This window comes from Castanea sativa, chromosome 1 (assembly GCF_040712315.1).
Source record: "Castanea sativa cultivar Marrone di Chiusa Pesio chromosome 1, ASM4071231v1".
Classification (NCBI taxonomy): domain Eukaryota; kingdom Viridiplantae; phylum Streptophyta; class Magnoliopsida; order Fagales; family Fagaceae; genus Castanea; species Castanea sativa.
Window position 1 is genome coordinate 56,063,489 of NC_134013.1, and position 21,301 is coordinate 56,084,789.

The 21,301-nt window shown below is 32.4% G+C and overlaps 1 protein-coding gene across 2 annotated transcripts; it reads right to left on the reverse strand.

Annotated features, from left to right (window-relative positions):
- Nucleotides 1-15,442: 15,442 nt before the first annotated feature.
- LOC142621713 (V-type proton ATPase subunit C) lies at nt 15,443-21,301 on the reverse strand. Of its 2 annotated transcripts, none has more exons than XM_075795060.1 (12): nt 21,168-21,301; nt 20,302-20,438; nt 20,132-20,200; nt 19,544-19,671; nt 19,320-19,419; nt 18,074-18,141; nt 17,810-17,951; nt 17,314-17,430; nt 16,980-17,105; nt 16,614-16,697; nt 16,448-16,527; nt 15,443-15,888 (listed from the first exon to the last, which is right to left on the reverse strand). In XM_075795060.1, the coding sequence occupies exons 2-12, from the start codon at nt 20,413-20,415 to the stop codon at nt 15,786-15,788; spliced, it is 1,131 nt and encodes a 376-aa protein (XP_075651175.1). In that variant the 5' UTR covers nt 20,416-20,438; nt 21,168-21,301; the 3' UTR covers nt 15,443-15,785. The 2 variants fall into 2 exon arrangements, with proteins under 2 accessions (XP_075651175.1, XP_075651174.1); XM_075795059.1 differs by having other exon boundaries at nt 20,302-20,420; nt 21,168-21,297.

Here is a 21,301-nt window from a genome sequence, read left to right on the forward strand (position 1 = left end):
AAAACATATTGGGCTGTGTGGGATTAATGTAATTTGCCTATGTTTTGTAAGTGGCTGGTTTATTTTAAGGTAAAATCCATAATTGAGTATTTTGTGAGAAGGAGCCTCTGTTGTCGTTTGTATTTGCGGTAAAATTATAAAGGTTGTGAGTATTTTTTCCGTATGCTGTGTGTTATACCATGCACTCTTTATACCATGCACTCTTTATTCATGCAGACAGTAAGACGACTCCTTCGTATTTGCGGTGAGTTAGGACCGTTTAGTTTGTAATTTATCATCACTCAGTTCTCATACTTCATTATTTAAAATACCTCAATTTTTCAAACCCCTGTTTGGCACCTTAACTCAGACCCAATTTTCAACATCAAAAGGTAGGGCTGGGTTTCACACCCAAAAAAAAAAAAAAATTAGACAATTTGTCAAACATTGCGGCTGGGTTTCACCCAAAAAAAAAAAAATCCTTTGTCAAACATTGCGGCTGACATGTGGTTTTAATTATGAAAATGTCATTGAAAACTGAGTTTTAGAAACTGAAAACATCTAAAATGTGTTTTCAGTTTCTATAACTCATCACTCAAAAATCAAAAAATTGAGTGATGGAAACAAGGGGTGAAAACCAAGTCAAACAAAAAAAAATTGTGTGGGTCCTATGTGTTTTGATAATTTAGTTATGAGTTTTGGATCATATCACTCAAAACTCCCTTAAACTAAACAGACCCTTAATGGCTTAAACTATGATTACTACTTAGTGCCATCAGAGACAAAAATTTGTTCTTATTATATCCTTCATACTTACAAAATTTCAAGAAGATAAAAAATTAATAGCTATGTCATCAATGGTATGTTTAAATTTCAAGTTTTTGTAATAAAAAATTAGTTTATTAATCGAATAGTAAATAACAATTGATTTAAACGAAATTTTACATAAATGTATAGAATATAAAGAATATGCAATCGACCAGTTAAATTTTCAAAATTCACATTCAATAAAAAGATATATAAGAAGTTTAAAGAATTTCTCTCCAAACTAGTTTCGAGAGAAACATTATTCTGTTAGAGCAACCACATCAGTTTTTCTAAAAAATTTCATCTATTTTACAACAAAAAAAAAACCCTACTTTTTCTATTTTACACCATCACTTTTACAAAATACTCACATCACTCCATCTATTATACATTATATTTTATATAAATAATATTTTTATATTCTTTTTTAATATTATTTTATCTCTGCCGTTTCTTTTTCTTATTCTTCCTCTTCTTTCTTCTTCTTTCTCTCACGGTCAGATCAACACTCCATCACAAGCACCACAACCATCAAAACCGACAAGCACCACTGATCTCCGTCGACCCACAAGCACCTATCTACACCACTAGCACCAATCCACATGCAACGGCGGCGATGACGATGGTGATGAAATCGCCTCCTAATCCACGATCCACGATCACCGATCAATGATCCACAAGAAATGATCCACAATCAAAGCACCACAAGCATCGTTCCAATCAACCCACAGCCACAAGTTCACAAAAATGCTCTCTATCTCTGTCTCTGTTGGTGTGTTTGTGTGTGGCTGTGAGTGTGTTTGATTTTTAGTGTGATCGTGTGTGGGTTTGTTTAATTTTTGATTGATTTTGTGGTGTGTCAGAGTTGTGGTGGTGGTGGTTGGCGATGCTGGGTTGCGGTGGTGGTGTTTGGCAGTGCTGAGTTGCGATGATGTGGGTGGTGGTGCTGGGTCTGTGTGGTTGGCGATGGAGGTTGTCAGTTGCAGAGATTATAAGTTGAAGAGAGAGAGTCAAGGGAAAAAAGAATGTGAGGGGAGTGAAATAATATTAAAATAATGTATAGAAGTGCTACAATAACCGTACATAAATGCACAACCGTGCATATATGCACGGTTACTCGAGTATTTGTGCATTTATGCACAATTTTACACCCACTGATGTGGATGTTTTTTTGGTCAAAATGTGTAAAATAAGTTACTTTTTGTATTTTGTAAGATTTTGCAATCACTAATGTAGTTGCTCTTATACATGTATTTGTGTGTGTGTTTTTGACCGTTGAGAGTGGAATTTTGTTTTCTTTCTAAGTGGTTGGTGGTAGTTTAGTGGTGGTGTGTAGGTGTGGTACTTTGTTTTCTTTCTAAGTGGTTGGTGGTAGTTTAGTGGTGGTGTGTAGGTGTGCTTGCATTTAGTGATTTTTTTTTTTTTTTAGCATTTACATCTGATTTTTACAAAAAAATCAATTTTATCATCTCAAAAGCTACTTTATCATTTATACCATATCATTTTATAATATACCTAAACATCTTAATTTTTATTTTACCATACTATACATTAAAATAATATAAAATAAAATTAAAATAATATAAAAATATTTCTCACTTCTCTCTCTAATCTCTATTTCTCTTACTACACATTAAAAAAGTATTATTTAGTTTTACAATTATGCTACAGTATCATCACAAATTTGTGATGGTAATATAGCATAATTGTAAATTTTTTTAGGTTTACAAGTTCAAATAATGGAGAGCTTTTAGAATTTTAATGCTAAAATATATCAACATATGACATTTGGAATATCCATTGTGAATGCTATAACTTCACCACCTCCTTTTTCCACTATCTGCATGTCTAAAAAAGATTTTAGTAGGAATTGCTGTACTCTGTGCAGTTGTCAAATTTCAATGGATCAAATTAGGCAATAGATGTGTCCAAAATTTTTCTACTTTAAAATTTATGGTCATTAATTACTTCATTTGCTCTTATTAGGGGACAAGAGCTTTCCCTCAACCGCCCAACTGAAATCTCACTAGTTGACCAATAACGTCTGTATACATTAGTATGATACCATGATGATAGTTTTTTTTTTTTTTGGCTAGGATATGATGGTAGTTGTTAACTCGTTATGTCGTCATTGTCCACCTTAAAAAAAAAAAAAAAAAATTAAAAAAAAAAAAAGAGAAAGAACAAGAGAGAGAAAAAAAAAAACTAAAAAGGTAATTGAAAAAAGAAAAAATTATCATCAATTTTACCATGAAAGTTTATAAAATAAGCGTGATAAATTGACAATAAATATAATTGAATCATACTAAGAATTTAATAAATAAATGTTTGAATTAGTTTTTATATTTAGATGTCCTAGTTTTTACCATATTTTAGCATTTCCTACAGATAAAATTTATCCACGTCAAATTTCATGATGGGACCAGATGATATAGACCCAAATAAAGAAAAACAAAGTAGGGAACAAAGAAAATGGGCATACAAGGCTTTCAAGCTGATTTTTTCACCCTTACCATCATCAAAACAACAAATATAAGGAGTATTGGTACTTCGTAAGCATTATGGGCTTCATATCCTTTGGGATATACAAGCACTATGAGTGACTCTAATCTAATGCTACTCTCTCTCTCTCTCTCTCTCTCTCTCTCTCTCTCTCTCTCTATATATATATATATATATATATATATATATATATATATATTCAAGTTACATCTGGTGTAACTCTTGTAAAGTTACACATTTTTTTTACAGTAAATTTGTAAGTGATCTAACGGCTAAAAAAAATTATTAAATGTTATTACTTTCTATCTCATTCGTAATTAATACTAGTATTTTCTCTCTCCCCTTATTTATTGTTTTTTGCTTGATTAAAGGTCACATTGCCATTTTTAACAACTTGCATTTCTATACTTGAAAAAAAAAAAATATATATATATATATATATATACAAGAAAAATATCTGAGATAGATAATCGGTGAGAAATAGAATGGTCAAGTAACTTCAGCAAAGTGCTTGAAAATAGTAGTTCATTTTTTATTTGATCGATTGAGAAGAACAAGTTCATTTGTCTTTGCGTGTACATATTTTATGAACTCTTGACACATGTTGTATTTAAATATTTATTAAAAAGCAATAATGTTTTTCAACAATCATTATTGGATTTTTTCGAAAATACAACAAATCCAGAATCTAAAGAAGTATCAAGAATTAAGTTAAAGATGTTTATGTAGGTTTTCAGTTAGCTGTTAGCTCAACTTATTCCAATAAAGAATTTGACTTCAAATTGCTTTTACATTAAAAAAAGTAATTGGTTTCTTAAACTAATGATAAATAATAGTTATCATTAAACGGACGCTATAGATTCATATCCTATTAAATTTAAAATAAATAATAAAAAATTACAGACCAAGTTTTATTTTCCTACTGTTTGATGGTAAACCCAAAAACAACCATCATCAATGACAAAGTATCAAACCGTCTTTAGTTTCATATGCATGTTGCAAACTCTGGACAAATTTATGTTTAGGAATCAGCTTAAGTAGATTATTATTCCGATGAAAGGAAAATCTTGCAGACCATGGTCGTGACAAGAAATTGTAATCAAATTATATATATATATATATATTTATTTATTATAGCAAGTGAGAAAAAAAAACTTAGATTCAAGATAAACCGGAGCAGTGCCTCCACAAGTATTTTTTGGGGGGGGGGGGGTGTTGGGGGGAAGGGGGGTCTTGAAAGATACTTGTATGACTTTATTCTTTTTTGATGAACGAGAAGATTGCATTGCATCAAATGAATAGAGTACACAGTTCAAGTAACAACACTTAAAGAAAAATTAGAACACCAATAAACTCAAAAACTAACTCAAAGAGACATGGAAATAGAGAAGCGTGCAGTGGAGGATTTTTTTTTTTTTTTAAGAAACGGTGGAAAAAAAATTAGAGAGATACGAATACTTTTTTGTGTTTTTTTAGGTATAGATAGGTATGGAATGCAATAAATAAGGGATAATTAATAAGATATTAATCAAAATATTAGCATTAATGAAAGTCTTTTTTTGACCGTTAGATCTACTTAAATCTAATAGTTTAAAAAATGTGTAACTCTTTATATATATATATTCTTTTTTTTTTTTTGTGGTAACTTGTGATTTTTTTAATAGAGATGGGTTCAAATTACACCAAGTGTAACTTCACAAGAGTTACACATTTTGTGAACCATTAATTACTATTAGATCTAAAGATTAAAAAACACTCATAGTAGTATAATTATTACTCCCTATAAATTAGTGATTTAGGCATTAACTCTTCTTATTAAAAAAAAAAAAAAAACCACATCATTAACTTTTTTTTTTTTTCGTCTATATTATCATCTTCTTTCTCTTGTCTTTATTTTTGCACTATACTTTCAGGCCTCCACCATTCATAAAATTCTCATAGTTGGGTTGGAAAGCAACCATAGAGCTTCTCTTTTGTTTATTCGTCTGGTGTTACTAGGTAATTTCATAGTTGACGTTGAGGAGACCACATGTGCTCTAAAACTATTACAGTGAAGAGATATTTCTTAAATTTGGATTTTCATTACCACCATTAATAATAGTCTTGTATCTATAAAGGAGTTTTTAAGCGGATTGCACGTTTTCTGTTGAAGAAATTTCTTTGTGCAGGAACCATGAGAAGAACTTTCACATTAACTTTAAGAGAGAATCTTGACTAAAATATTTTATTTATATATAGAGACGTTATATTCAGAATTCTTTCGACAACGAGCCTAGCAAGAATAAAATGACTTGGGAGTTATTTTCAGAATTTTTTCCAACAACGAGTCTAAGAAGAAGAAAAGACTTGAGATGTTATTTTCATAATTATTCCAACCACCATTCATGATGGAGGCCTAAAAGTATAGTGCAAAAAGAAAGACAAGAGGAAGAAGATGATGATATGGACGAAAAAAGAGAGTTAATGATGTGGGTTTTTTTTTCCCCTTTAATAAGAAGAGTTAATGCCTAAATCACTAATTTCTAGGGAGTAATAATGATACTACTATGAGTGTTTGTTAACCCTTAGATCTAATAGTAATCAATAGTTCACAAAAGGTGTAACTCTTGTGAAGTTACACCAGGTGTTACTTGAACTCATCTCTTTAATATATCATTTTTTTTAGATTTAAAACGCTAACCAAATTTTAGTCTTGTAATCAAGAGCCTTGTAGTTCAATTGAATAAAACTTTTTGGTTTTTTCAATAAAGACATTCAAGATTCAATTAGAGTCACTAGCTTTGTAACGCAATGAGTATTTTCATCATTTTAAATAGAAGCACTCAAGTTTTAAACCTCCCTTCTCATTATAACTATATAATTAGGGGAAAATGAAAAAAAAAGACGATGATAACCATCATAACATCACACAAGATGACTCAAATATCTAATGGATTTAAAAAATATCAATTAAAATTATTAAATAATTCATCTGGATCTTAATTTTATGCGCAGGCGGCTACATAATTAGATTGTGAAAAGAGTCCCTAGCTATTTGCTTTTAAAAATGTTTTGTCTTTTTTCCTCAGAATTAAAGAGAAGGAGCTTTAGTGAACGATACTTTGCCTAGTTTGTAGGCACAGAAAGTAATAATCGAATATGAACCTTGCTTGACTAGTTACCCCGACGATGTCCTTTTTGTACCATACTTCTACCACTTAACATTCCTTGATTTGATAAATAAAATATTAAGTTTTTTTTTTTCTGGATATAAACAATATTATAGTCATGCATTAATTCTATATATATACTTGATTTATTAAATTATTTTTTGCTCATTACTTGTAAGGTCACAATTCACACCTGAACCCAATTGTATGAAGGGAACAGGCCCAAAAAGTCCAATACAATGAAATTTATAGAGAATGAGCTTGAAACCTAGGTCTTATGGATGTTAGATAACAAAAATGATGGACTAGATCCTCAATTCACATGCAACGAACTATTTACATAGCAGAAATTCTTCTCGGACGTATGTCGAGGATGGTTTGTTGTTGCTTTTCCTTGTTCTAAAGATAGATTACAATTGAGGGTCGTGTGTACAGTATTTCTCCCTTTCTTTCTCGATCCCCCCTTGCTTGAATATCTTTCTCTTCCTTTTATATCATCTTTTTCGCTTTCCTCCACCCTCCACGTATGGATTAGATCACCGATCCAGATACTTGTCTCATCCACCACCCTTTTGAAATCTTCCAACAATAGCTGTAAGGATGATCCCCACTATTCAAATGTCATTTCCTCATTAATGCGGCCAGAAGAATAGGTGCAGAATCTTTAATGTGGTGGTAACAACTTTTTTGTAAGATATTTCTCATTCATTCTTCCTCTATGTGCCCTTGTGGAACACTTTTCATTCACCAGACCTACTAGAATCTCATTCTAAACATCATGGCGTACTATATGATCTTCATTTAATTTAGCCAATGAGATATATCTCCTCGGACTATTTCCATTAGCCTTTTTCGCAACAACTTGCTTGTGGGTTTTTAAGTTAGATACTGTTACTACCATTGAACCCTCCTCAGACAAGTTATTACCCTTGGATCAGGTCCAAGGCCCAAAAACATCTCCTGGACCTTTTGTCCTCACATTACTAATTATTATTTGGAATGGCAATCTTAAGTAGGGTAATTTACTTTCTTCTATTTAATAGTGCTTTGCCTTGTGGTAGTTTACTAGTTTGACATTAAAAAATAATAATAATAAATTGTACTGAAATTATGAACTTCACACTGAGCAATTTAGTTCTAATTTTAACAAAGGGAGGAGTGAAAAAAAAAAAAAAGCAAAAAAAAGCAAAAAGAGAAGTCTATATTAGAAGGTGTGAAAAAAAGTATGTATGTGTGCCTGATGTTTGTCCTTATTTGGACAATCTTCTTCTTTCGTTTTCATCTTTAAATCAAAATCAAAATCTTTGGGCAGTCCCCCACTAATAAAATGTGAGAAACGCTATAGATTTTTATTCCTAAAAATAGTGCCAAGTCTCTTTGAATCTTTGTCATGCAGTGTATTTTACTTAACAAAAGAATATAACGAGGGTCCCTAATCTCTTTTTTCATAGTTTAGTGACCCTTCTATGTTCCCCACGTCTTTTCTAAAAAAAATGAAATAAAAGTTTCCACGTCAAGTAGTACCATGATCAAGTAATATTTTAATTATAAAGACAAGAATACCCATGTTAAGTAGTCAAAAGTAAACTAAGCCGTACAAGTAAATTTTCTTTCGGGACCTAATTTTTTATTTTTTTTGTCAACATGGACTATTTTTTTATTTACTGATTTTCCAAGTTAAAAAAAAAAAAAACATGCTGTTATTCTTTTTCTAGTGAACTTTTTATTTTAGTTGGATAGATAAACCTCTTAACTATTATTTGACAAATAGATTGTGATGAACTCTATCCCAATTATTTGTTATTAGGCTTGTACTCTTCAATGATTTAGGAGAAATTAAATAATTCTGTTTCCTCTCTTCTTCTTCTTTCTTGGGTTAAATTTAACGTTATTATTATTCTTCTTCTTCTTTTCCTCTCTTTTTTAATTTTTTCCCCTTTTTGTGAACAAAACATGATAATAAAATAATAATTATCACACATTTATTGTTGCACATATTTTGTATACACTCATTCGAAATGATGTTCCGAAAACACGACTTTATAATTTCACAATTCTAACTAAATCATGTGTTTCTTTCAAAACACTATTTCAATAGAGTGTGGACAGAATATGTGTAATAGTGACAGTGTCACTAGTTTTAAGTTTTAACCATAAGAAATGAGCGGTCAAAAAAAAATCAAGACTCTCAAATTATTTCTCACTTCTTGGTTTGGGGCCCATCATGTCAAGAAAATTGAGAACCCCACGCTTCATCCACTCCGCAGCCCAAACCAACAACCCCTCCTCTTTTTTTCTTTTAGGTATCTATTTTTATGCTTGAAAGGAACCTGTCACTATCTATCTAACGCCCTTGACAATTCGATATGTGGAAGAATTCATATGCCTTTTGGAAAAGCATAAAGCTAAGCTTATCAGATCTCTTTAGATGATACTTTGCTTGATAAATGCAATTTTTTTTGGCTATGAAGATGATGAGAATGGCACATCAGCTTGGTCTATGGAACCCACCTTCTTATCTCCCTCACTCTATGTTTTTCTCTTTATCACAAATTCTAACAAGGCAATCTTGAATTGCTTTCATTTCATGCTTGCAACAACATAGTTATTGATATGAATGACACATCCGAGAGAATATAAATCTTTGCATGATAAGGCAAAGGTTGATGATTGTTTGGTTTGGTCTTTCTTGTTGTGTGGATGAGTGTGCCACGTTTTACACACATAGCCACTTGATTTGCAACCAATATCCCAATTTCCTTGATTGGATGGGCCCAAGTGATGAAAGACCTGGGATTATATCCAAAATCAATTACTCGTATATTAGAAGTACTCATACAGTTGCAATTAATTTGCAAGCTACTTGCTCAAGCAAAGGTTCAATGCATTATACACCTAACCTAACAGCCTTGCTTAAGAGCAATAATGAGTTTAGGACACAACATTTTATAATGGAGGTGGTATGTTGTGATTCATGTTAATAAAATATATTATTGATGCAATTATATGAATATGATGTTACTCCAATCACAATTTGTCAACACAGTTTATATGAAAATTCTGAAAATTTTTGTGCCCCTTAGGCCTTAACGCATTGTAATCTAAAGAACAATCAATAATAAATCCACCCAACTTTCAACTAGTTATATATATGGTTTTTAAATTTGTTCTTAATTTAGAGAATATGGTTTTCTAGATCTTATGAACTAATTAAATTGCACAAAATAGCATAAAATCTTTTTGTCTGTTATTCATTTTCAAGTTCAATTTAATTTTAAATCCACCGACTCCCTCCTCTATAATTGTTTTCTATAATTTTCAGTTGTGATTAAAATTTTGTGTGAAGGAATTGAGCAGCTGGGAACCAATATAATCAATGGGAAACAGCTGGGAAACAAATTAATGGATCAATCATAATTGATCAATAATAATTGTTTCTCTGATAATAATAATAATAATTGTTTCATTATTAATATAAAAAAAATTAATGATAATCCCCCCACTTTTTCCTTTTCTTCTCTCTCTTCAGAAATTCAAAGGCAGAAGCCTAAAAAATAAAAGCAATTGGTGGAAAGTTGAAAAACGAACTCATGTTGACAAACAGAGGACAGGGATTAATATATCCTATGAAAGGGACAAGAGGGATCATAATTCTATCTGATCCAAAGACAAGCTTTAATATTGTCCCTCTCTTCTTATCTAGGCTTTGCAGTTTCCACACAATAATGTCTTAGAAAATTTTCAAGTATATATGTTGGTTTAGTTTGCTTGAATACTATCATGAATACATGCATATATGATGGTATTATAGTATATGGCATAATACATAGAGTTGAGGCTCAAAGCTCAATTTATATCATCAACACCATCAATTAGTTACAAGCTAACTAACCATAGCTATCCATTTATAATGTGAATGTTGCTTTCTCTCTTTTTGACTCATCCATGCTCTATAGTCTATATCACTTCTTCTTTTTTTGTTTCTAGTTTTTTTTTTTATAATTATCTTGATTGTCTATTTCAAATAACAAAAATAAAAACTAAGTGTGATCATATATCAAAATAGTTTTTGAGCTTTGAACAAGAACCAAATGAGATCATATTGTCAATGTTAAAGAGTTTCATGATCATGACAAGCAAGTCGTACATGTCCGAATCCATCTTGACGTAAATGATACATTAATATTAACGACCATCTAAGTTTTAGGTATTTGTTAACTTGAATTAGTGTTTTTGAGAATCTTCTATTCAAATTAAAAATAATGAGTAGTTTATCTTAATTTTAGAGTGATAATTAAGCTTCTAACGAACTTAATCCATTAAGATGTAACCTCGGCTAAGATGTCCACATCTCCTTAGTGAGAACCAATGCCCTTGCCTTTGTCCCCTTTCTGCCTGGTTGCATTAGACCACTAGTCACACTAATCTAAATTTATATATATATTTTATTTATTGAATTGGGTAGTCCAAGATTAACATATATATAAAGATTGGATGGGAGTGGATCCAGAGTATTAAGTATAATATGTTAGCCATAACTTGGTAACAAAATTATCCATATAGAATGATATAATTATTTGACTTGACTACTATTATTTTAGTTATTAGATTTAGGTTAGCTAAATTGAAGGCTTAACGAACATTTAACTTCTTTGTTAACCTGTATCAAAAAAAAAAAAAAAAAAACTTCTTTGTTAACCTGAATGTCTCTATCCTTGTTTAGTTATGGCTTAGTGAATGACATAAATATATATTGACATCGACTGCTATTATTTAGTTAGTATTAGGTTTGCTAATTGAAGTTTCAACAAAATTATATTTTCATTGTTGAACATCATAGCCTGTTGCATACTTGCATTTAATTTTTTTGATGGCTAAGTGTCCTAGACCTTTCAATATCCAATGCAGGTCCGCATGGTTTGCTTGACATTGAAACTACAGCAAATATTTCATTTTTGTTCACCCACTACCACCTACATCACATTTCTGAAGAAGTCTACAACTAGTACGTATTAGGCTCACATTGACAAAATATACTCCATGTTTATTATTGCAGGAGCCCTCACCAACCTATTTCTCAACCGAAATGCATTATTTTCTCTTATAGGAGAAGCTGTATAGGCTCAAAATTATTGAACCTCACTATCCAACCCAATATGTACATGGGTGGTTGGCTATTGGGTCAATGGGACCAGACCCATGTCATAAATTTTGTTGTAATTGGGTCATTTATACCAACTGCTGAACTGCCAGGGACAATGGGTTCAAGTTCAACCCCCTCACTCATGCAGACATGAGTAGCTTGCATTCCTCGTCTCTCAAAAATTAGATCGGTTTGTAGCTACCCACTTATTTCATGTTTTTATCAGTTTTGGTATCTAATTTACCAAATTAAGTCTTAGGTATTAGAAAGCCAATAATCATTAGATCAAATGATAGATGTTCTAGGTTCGAATTTTGATATCTTCATTAGTAGGCTTGATGTAATTAAAATGGGTCCGTTAATGGGTGCTTTTAGGAAATTTATTAATGAACCATTTTAGGAAAATTTTAATACCACTTTAATGGAAAATAAAAAACTATTCAAAAAATCAATTACTTGTTTCTTTTCCCATAAAATGTTTCTAAAAACATTTCTTAAACCTATAAGAAAAGTTAATGAATGCCCTAAAAAATATTGGTTTAAGAAATATTTTTAAAAACTTTGTATTAGAAAAAAAAATAGCAACTAATTTTTTTAACGGCTTTTTATATTTCTCATAAAGTGATTTTAAATCTTTCTTAAAATGGTCTATTAACAAATAATCTGCTAGCACTCGTTAACCTAATCCATTGATTTAATGCAAAATTTATCAATCAATTCAAACGTTTCCACCTTACTTTTCTAACTTATAATTTTACTGACTTGATTCTCTTAATACGTACGAGGTCGTTGCTATGACTTTAAAGACATTTTACCAGGGTTACACCTTGAAGATGACTTCAAACAGTTCAACCATATCATAAGGTGTATCAATCCAATGTATCTACGTACCACCTTATCCAAGATGACTCAGATCTCCATGTGTGTTGACTCTCTTTTTTAATACTACTAATTAATAGAAAGATGATTGCTTAAGATTGACACAAGGTCTTCAATGCTGAGGCAACGTTCTTTAATCAGTTATCATCAATTTTTTTTTAATGTAATAGTACTTTTTATGTTTTCCTCGCTTAAGCTTCAACGTTTTTGTGCCAAGACTTTTTATATTTCAATTGACACTTTTTGGTGTCTTGTGAGTGAAAATTAATGGGTTAAAGGTCATTTATTATTCTCTAAAAAGAAAGTAGCTGCCATTGATTTTTCAACTTCTCTAGAAAACAAAAACAAAAACAAAAACAAAAACAAAAACAAATTTTTTGCTGGAATCAAATTCTTAAGACTTCTGTGGCAGTAAAATTGGAAAGCTTGGGTTCTTATTCTAGCATACATAAGTTCAACAACTCAACATTTCTTCATGCAATATCCTCACTAAAATCTGGAGATTGCGTACAGATGGGGTTTAGAGGCAAATTAACATCAAGCCATAACTTTGTATATACAGTTTGGATATCACAGTCTTAGTGTTCTTTTAAGTTTTAACTAACATTAACCACTCATCCTTTTCAATGGAATATATGACACATCAGCTACCTATACGAGGCTAAGATATCACAAATGTCAGGACATTGACAGTTGAAACAAAACAAGAATCTTTGCACTGTTCTAAGGTGACAAGTGCAGCCGTTACAAATGAGATCAACATATTAATATTATCCATTTGCATATTAAGATAAGAAGAAAAACATAAAAACTCATCATTTCAACTCATGCAAAAAGTGGTTCCTTATCTATATATCTAATATGTTTGATTAGGTGATGAGTACTTTGACACGCAAAATGGCCCTAGCTAGGCCGGTTAGCCATGATAGCTCCATATACATACATATATGCCTATCCTTTACAATTATTATCTTATGCATGCAGCTTCCTAAAGGTCCCACAAGTCAGGGGATGTTGCTTATGATATAAGTTTTTATTTTCATATTTTAATATGAGAGAGATAGAGAGATAACACATGCAACTTGTAATCAATCAACAAGCATCTTTCATTGCACATATATATTATTTTTTTGACATATTTAATATATAATTCATAAGAGAAATACTTGGAGTATATTGTATTATTATTTTTAAAAAAATAGATACAAATGGATATGATTGTTGATTTGTCAAGTCAAGCGTATCACATTTTTTGCTAAAAAAAAATATCACATTCACTCACCATCTTTGATATGCTACATTCTTAACTAATGAGTCCTTTTGTTATTTTTATTTTTCCATAATAATGAGTATCATTCGTCACACTTGGTATAACCATAAATGATTATGTCAATGTATAATTAATTATAGTAACAACTATAGTATCTATACCTCGCTTAATTCATAATAAGTATTTGAAGATGGGTCTTTAAAAACCTTTACCAAAGAATAAATTGGATATGGGTTCGGTATACGAGTACCCTTAAAGCATTTGTTAATGAAAAATGCTAACTGATACCCTTAGGACAATGGGTAATAATCTATTTAAATAAAGTTTTTATAGAAAAAAAAAATTTTGATTGTTGACCATTGTCCTAAGGGTACCCATTAACATGACCATTTTTTCCATAAATTTTTTTAAAAAAAATATTTCCTAAATCAATACTCTTAAAGACTTCCCTTAAATTTTTCCATAGCATATTAGTAATATTTGGTATGAAAAACACAGTATGAAATTCCATCTTAGAGCGGTCTGAATAGGGGTTTAGAAATTAGAAGTCCAGCTGAAATATTTGGACTGGATAAATTGGCCAATTTATTGCCTAATACAATTTTTAGAGTGGGTTGGGTTGGGCTTAGGAGGGCTCAAAGAACCATTCAATCCAATCCGATGAATATAAGGTTTAATGACATATTTTCAGTCATTGAACCTGCTCAATCCAACTTTACCTGAAGGCATACTTGCGATTTTACCTGCTCGATCCAATTTCAATACTAATGCCTATTGATATTTGAAATCTATTCAGATTCATATTGTTCTATTTTTCTTGAACTTCCTTAGTAATCAAACACGCAAATTGAGAGAGAGAGAGAAATCACCGGTCACCACCAGAACAAAGAACCACCAAACTGGCCGAAGAAGAAAATAAGGGAAAAATAGATAGGATGGTAAAAGAAGTACTAGTATATACCGTACAGTATATACTACATATCATTGAACCAATATTGCCTTCTAAGTAACTTCTCAATAAATGTATCACAAGTTAAAACTAAATTATTTCATAGAATAATTTTCCAAAGGTCTTATAGTTGAATTAACATCTCCCACGCACAAAGTACCTAGGGCGGAGAGAGAAAAGGGTTTGAATTGTGAGATTAGCAGCATATTGTAATTATTTTTCTAAAAAAAAAATTCATAAAATTCGATGATGAGTTGTCAAAATCTTAAAGATCAAGCCATATACCAACCAATGATCCGTAGCCCAAATAAAGATCAGGCTACATACCAATAAGCTCTACCCCAAATGACATTCCACCTCTAATGTGTGCAAGTCACCTTAACATAGAAAAAGGAAAAAATTATCTAGGGTAATGGTCAGCAGAGCCACCAACACACGCCATAGTGCCTCTACAAGCCATTGTCCAAGGCTGAGGAGTAATAATCAGGCTCTCGGATCCCCTAAGCCATTTCTACTTATTCCAGCTCTACCTACATCCACACTGCTCTTCCAAACCCGAATCCAAACATATGTCACTGACTCACTGTCCAAGTCTTCATCATCCTTGCCAAGCTCCAGCATGCTTTTTCATCATCCAATTTCTATACCAGTGCCCACTGGTCCATACTCCACACTAAACAATTAAACATTCAAGGGTTGTAATCGGTAATCACCTATCTAGACTAGTTCTGAGAGCATCACATTTCAAAGGCAAGTGAATGTAGTAGATTAAAAACAAAATGTATTGCATTTTTAAATTATTAATATAACATTATTATAAAATACATCAAGAGCATTACTGTCCAACTTTGTAAATGCAGATCCTGCAATCTCATAATATAAATCTTGTAATACAAATTTCTACAGAGCAAACCTTTCTCACAGATTCCACCCTCATACCATTAGACTCACTGGAACTCCCAAAGCTGAAACTATAATTGAACACAAAGAATTGGGCAACTAAATTTAATATACATTACCACTGAACACTTCCATTATTATTGGTGTCTAGAAAAATCCTTGGACTATGACTTCGAAACAGATAATGAACTCAAGAGTCAGCACTGATTACACAAGATTGATTGTGAAGGAGACATATGGATGGGAATCAGCATCACCTGCCAGACCAGCCACCCCTCCTCCAACTTCGTCTTCAGTTTTCCAATATGTGCTGCATCCAAACATCAGAGGAAAAACAAAATGAGGAAACATAAATCAGATTACAAAACCACTGAGATATACAAATGTACAAAAACTTTCCAGAAATGCAACATTGCAATTAGTATCATCCTAGGTATTATTGCATAGGTGACAATACACATCATAATTGAACTGCAAGATGTGCTCCCAATTTTTTGAACATAAAAAGGCATAAAGAATTCAAGTGTCAGAAGTTCCTATAAAAGTTTAGAAAATAGTTTAGAGTTTAGCTTTATCATCATACAGGTACTGAAGCAATGAATTTTAAACCTCTTGACAACCTTCATATTTTTCTTGACCATACAGAGTAATATACCCTCCCATGACCACTGAATCAGGTAACAATCTCAAATAACATGGTCTCATTATTTAACTAAATAATAGACCTTAAGTTCATCTGCATCTACACTGAGTACATATGGCCTAGGTAGTTAAGATCATGTCAACCGTGACCCTCTTATTCTTAACTGTAATTATTGAGGCGTACTCATTCTATACCATTAGACATACACAAAGGCTTATGGACTTGCCTGTTTGCAGTGTCACACAACCCTTCAAGGATTGAGCGCACTTTCTTCTCACTTTTTACCGACGGAGCTAAAACGCATGCCTGAAATCATTTCAACAACCCATGCTCTGTCAAAAAAGGCAAATTCTTGGTTGGAAAACCAAAAACGAACATAAGAGTCTACATACCAAGAAAGATGGCGGCAGACCATATCTCAAAATGCTCTCTGTGAAAACACGCACAGCACAAAAGTGCATCCAGGCGCTAAAAACCTACAGCCAGGAAACCTATTCAGTATAAAAGAAAATTATGAAACCTATTGCAAAGGGCAAGATAACATCAATGCAATGAGAACAAGCATAACAACAATGTATACCAACAATAGTAATAATAATAGATCAAACAGCAAAACTAAAAAGTTGTAGTTCCAAACAGCAATTTGAAAGATTCTGAGCAAAAACAGGACCACATATAGGCAAATAGGCTACAGTGGTGCACACATAAGTCAGATGCATCTTATAGATAATAATAAAAAAAAACAAAAAGAAAAATACCTCTCCATAACTGTTATAGCACCACTGCAAAAGAGAACTTCTCAAACTTCCCTGATCTTCAATTAACTTTTCTAACTCCTGCTTCCGACTCTCTTGTGCTTCTGGACTATGTTCAAAATCACGAATCTGAATCACATATTAAAATAACAAGCCACTAATTAGATATGTTCCACCTAGTCAAATGCTGAAATTAGCATAAGTGCAGCAAATTCTTTATGCATTTCTGCTTTGCAGACAGTACAAATGAGCATGCCAGGATATAAATTTTAAATGACATGATGGAGATTCACTGTTGTAACATCCCTGGATCATGCCACTAGTACAACATACTCACCTGAAAACCTTTTTCACGTGCAGCTGTTCTAAAATTGTCTGCAACACGTCCAAAGAGTGTCACAGTATAAAGAGCATATTCATTATCCTCAAACAACTTCTTGGATGACCTGGGGACCTGAAAGCACATAGCAAGATTAATCAGACTTCAGGTAAGATCACGATAAACTAAAAATAAAACAATATGATTACAACTATTGCACAGGTAAATTTTTTTGTTTTTGCTAAACAGGTATATGATAGGTAAGTTGGATCAATTGAAGTGACCCATATCATATTGTCAGAAAGGTAGCACAACTGTTCCACAGATTTAAGGGGCATGATGACCTATCCAAAAAAAAAAAGATTTAAGGGGCATGATGGATAAGTTGATCAATTAAAGTGAACCCATATCAAATTGTAAGCAGTGTAGCCTACTAAATCACAACTCTACCACAATATCAACAAGGCCGAACCAACAGGAACTAGAATATATAACCAGAAATAATAATCCATACCACATAGCTAGTCAAAGTCTCATAGCTGGCTAACCAGTCTTTCTGTGAATACTTGGGAACAACTGCAAGGAGAGTCACTAGATGTTCTGAGGTAATTATATCCTCTGGTTTCACTAGATTTGAGAGATCCCGTACAGCCAGGCTGAAAAATGCAGAAAGCTAGGTCTGATCAGAAACCAGAATCAACTATTTCGCATATATGCGCAATTAGACTTTAAACAAACAACCCCCCCCCCCCCCCAAAAAAAAAGAAAAAAAGTGTACCTTCCACTTTGCTTTCGGTTTATAGCATTAAGCTGACTACGCACATTGTTGTATTCAGCAACACGAACCTAATATAAGAGACAAAGCTTTAAGACCCATATATATTCATCTAAACAATAATGATTTATTTATTTATTTATAAGTCAATCTAAAAAACTAAAGAGCTTTGGCTTAATTATGAGGTTTACTTCTTCAGTCAAGAAACATAACAGATCTAATCAATCCAAGTGGAGGAAAAAAACCTACGTGACAAATGACGGGGAGAAAACTAAAGTTTGTAAGGTGGTAGCCAGTCATATTAAAGTAGCAATGAACACATGCCTAGAAAATATGAGGACAGCCAAGTAAACAACTGCTCTCATGGTATCAATTGTTGTGATTTCCATCAAAATAAAAAATCATAAACACTCATGCAGCAATTTACTACACTTTACTTATCACAAGGTGTAGGGAATCAACATTCTATGCTCCTCCTTTTTTGTTACCTCCTAGTATGATAGAGTCTGTGCCAATACAAATCAGTTGCCTAGTTCAGTGCATGACTGTGCTATATAGCCTAAAGAAAGCAGGCGAAACAAACACTCAAGTTTCATAACCATGTACAAAAGATCCGACACACTAAAGCCAATGACTCAATGAGCTCTAGCTCAAATGACATCCTTCCCTCAGAAGAATAGAGTGGAAGCTGAATTGTGCTCCAAGACCCACTAGATGTGCGTGTAACTCACCAATTATTTTTTTTTTTTTTTAAAAAAAAAAAAAAAAAAACCCTAAACACTGAGAAGAGTTCTTGGAAGGGTTTTGTATCTTAATATGAGCCACAGGAGTTCACCATACCCATCATTCTCTGAAATATCCAGGCTTTACAATTGTAATTCTCTATGCTTTGTACACAGATGCTCATCCTTCCTATTTTTGGCATTCTCCCAAGCAATTCATCCAGCTAAGGAAGATAACCCCACACTTAAGACATCCACAATCCACAGATATCATATGTCATAAGCTAAACAGAAAACAAAACACATTGTAGTCAAGTGCAGTGAACAGCTGATTTACTATAAACACCTAACCAAATCACATAGGTCATTGTAAGGAAACTTATTCTATATAATCTCTCTCAGCTGATCTCGAATCTTAACTATACAGTGTTGTCAAGGCTTGGTTTACTAACAAGCAATGGTTCCTTGTATCTGCCTTCAAATAATAGATAACCAACATATCAAATCAAGACGAAATTAATTATTACCTTGAGATCATCCTCAATCTTTGACACTTGACTGTGAATACTATCCACAATCTCCCTCAAGGGTGACATAGTCGGGTACTTGGCTTCGTCCCAAACAAACCTTTTCCATTACAAAACCAAAACGAAAATTCTCAGTTAATAATACCCAGATCCCTCACAATAACAGAAAAAACCAAAATCCTAAGTCAAAATATCTTTATTGATTTTACAGAATTGTGATTCACCTAGTGAGGTACGAATCAACTGGTACTCCGTCAACACTGAGAGCATTGCTCTCCACACCTGATACCCTCTCTAATTCCTCGATTTGACGCCTGATCTTGTGTGACACTCCTTCCACAAAGCTGTTTGACTATAAAATTCCACGGTAAAACTCCAATTTAATAATAATAATAATAACAACAACAAAAATCATGGAAATAACAGATCAATTTCAAATTTGCAATTGAATTGCCACAGGAAAAGTTGCAGAAATTTCAAATTCCATGAATCTTAATAATTCATAAAATATTGATAAAAATAAAATAAAACAAAGACAAAACTACAAAATTTGCACTTAAAATTAAAAGAAAGACATTCTGTGAATAAAAAAGTTTTCGAAATTGGATTCAGATCAAAGCCAAATTTGCAATTAAATAGCCAGAGAAATAAGTTCAAGACATTACAAATTCTGTGAATCAAAATAAAGATATAAATAAATAAATTTACAAAATTTGTATCCAAAATTCAAGAAAAAAAAAAAAAAAAGCAACACATTCTGTGAATCAGGAAAAAAGACCTTCAAAATTGGATTCAGATGGTGGAGGAATTACCTTTTGGAGATCGTCACTGAGAGAGAGAAGTGAGTCTAGGGTGCCAACACGTAGATTAGGAACATTGAACTGGAAAAATCAAATATAAAAACGAAAGAAAGACTATAATGACATGAAATTGAAGCAAAGAGAAACAGATCTTCCAAGGAAATGAGAGAATGCGTAAGTACTCTATAGAGAGGAGTGTCAAAGGAATGCTTGGAGATTTGCTCTTGCAATCGGTTCCACAAAGAAGTTGCAGAGTTCTGAACTGGAAGAGAGACCACCCAGTATCTCGTCGCCATTGAAGCTTCAATTTACAAAATCTCTGACAATTACAAAAAAACCAAAGAGAGTTGTCTACCCGGCTCTAGCAATGGCGAAGCCAAAGCTTCACAAAATTTAGAGAAAGTTGTAAAAGAGCATTCACATCAGGCTCAATAAAATTTAAGCCAAATTCAAACTAACACCCCTACTATTTCGATTTCAGCTAACCCACCATTCACATACACTAGCAACAGACTCTCTATTCTTTCTCGCTCCAATTAAATATTATATCTTTACTCATCAACACCCAGAATAACATATGGAAATACAAAGAAGAATCAACACCCAGAATGAGAAATTAACACTGCATTCTGATCATCATTCAAAGAAGAACAAATTTTCATTACAATCCTGAAAATTTTCTAATTGGTGTCTATGATATACTCTTACAATAAATCAAATCTAGCTTCTTCTTCTTTCCTTAATTATTGGCATAACATAACAAATCTTAACGGGTGACAAGAACAAAAAATTTAGTAAATATAAATTTATAAGACCCAGATTCTATGATGTTTGATTTACAAGCTTATGTAGAAAATAAAAATCCTCGGAAATGTCGAAATTAAGCAATACCCTATTATCAATCATCCAAAATTTCGCGTACATTCATCAGATCACAAAACAAAAGTGCAACAAATTTGTGCAAACGGAAAGCAAAGTGAGTGGAAAAAAAGAAGAAGCGAAATTAAAAGGAACAATAAAACAAAAGAGAAAAAGAAAAGGGTCTCACAGATCAGTGGCTTCGTGATTTGTTCAGGTTGTGTGTCTGGCTCTGGCGAGAGAGAGAGAGAGAGAGAGATGTACATGTAACTGTGAGAAGTTTCTGAACTCTGTGTCTCTGGCGAAGTACTGAGTGGTCCTTTT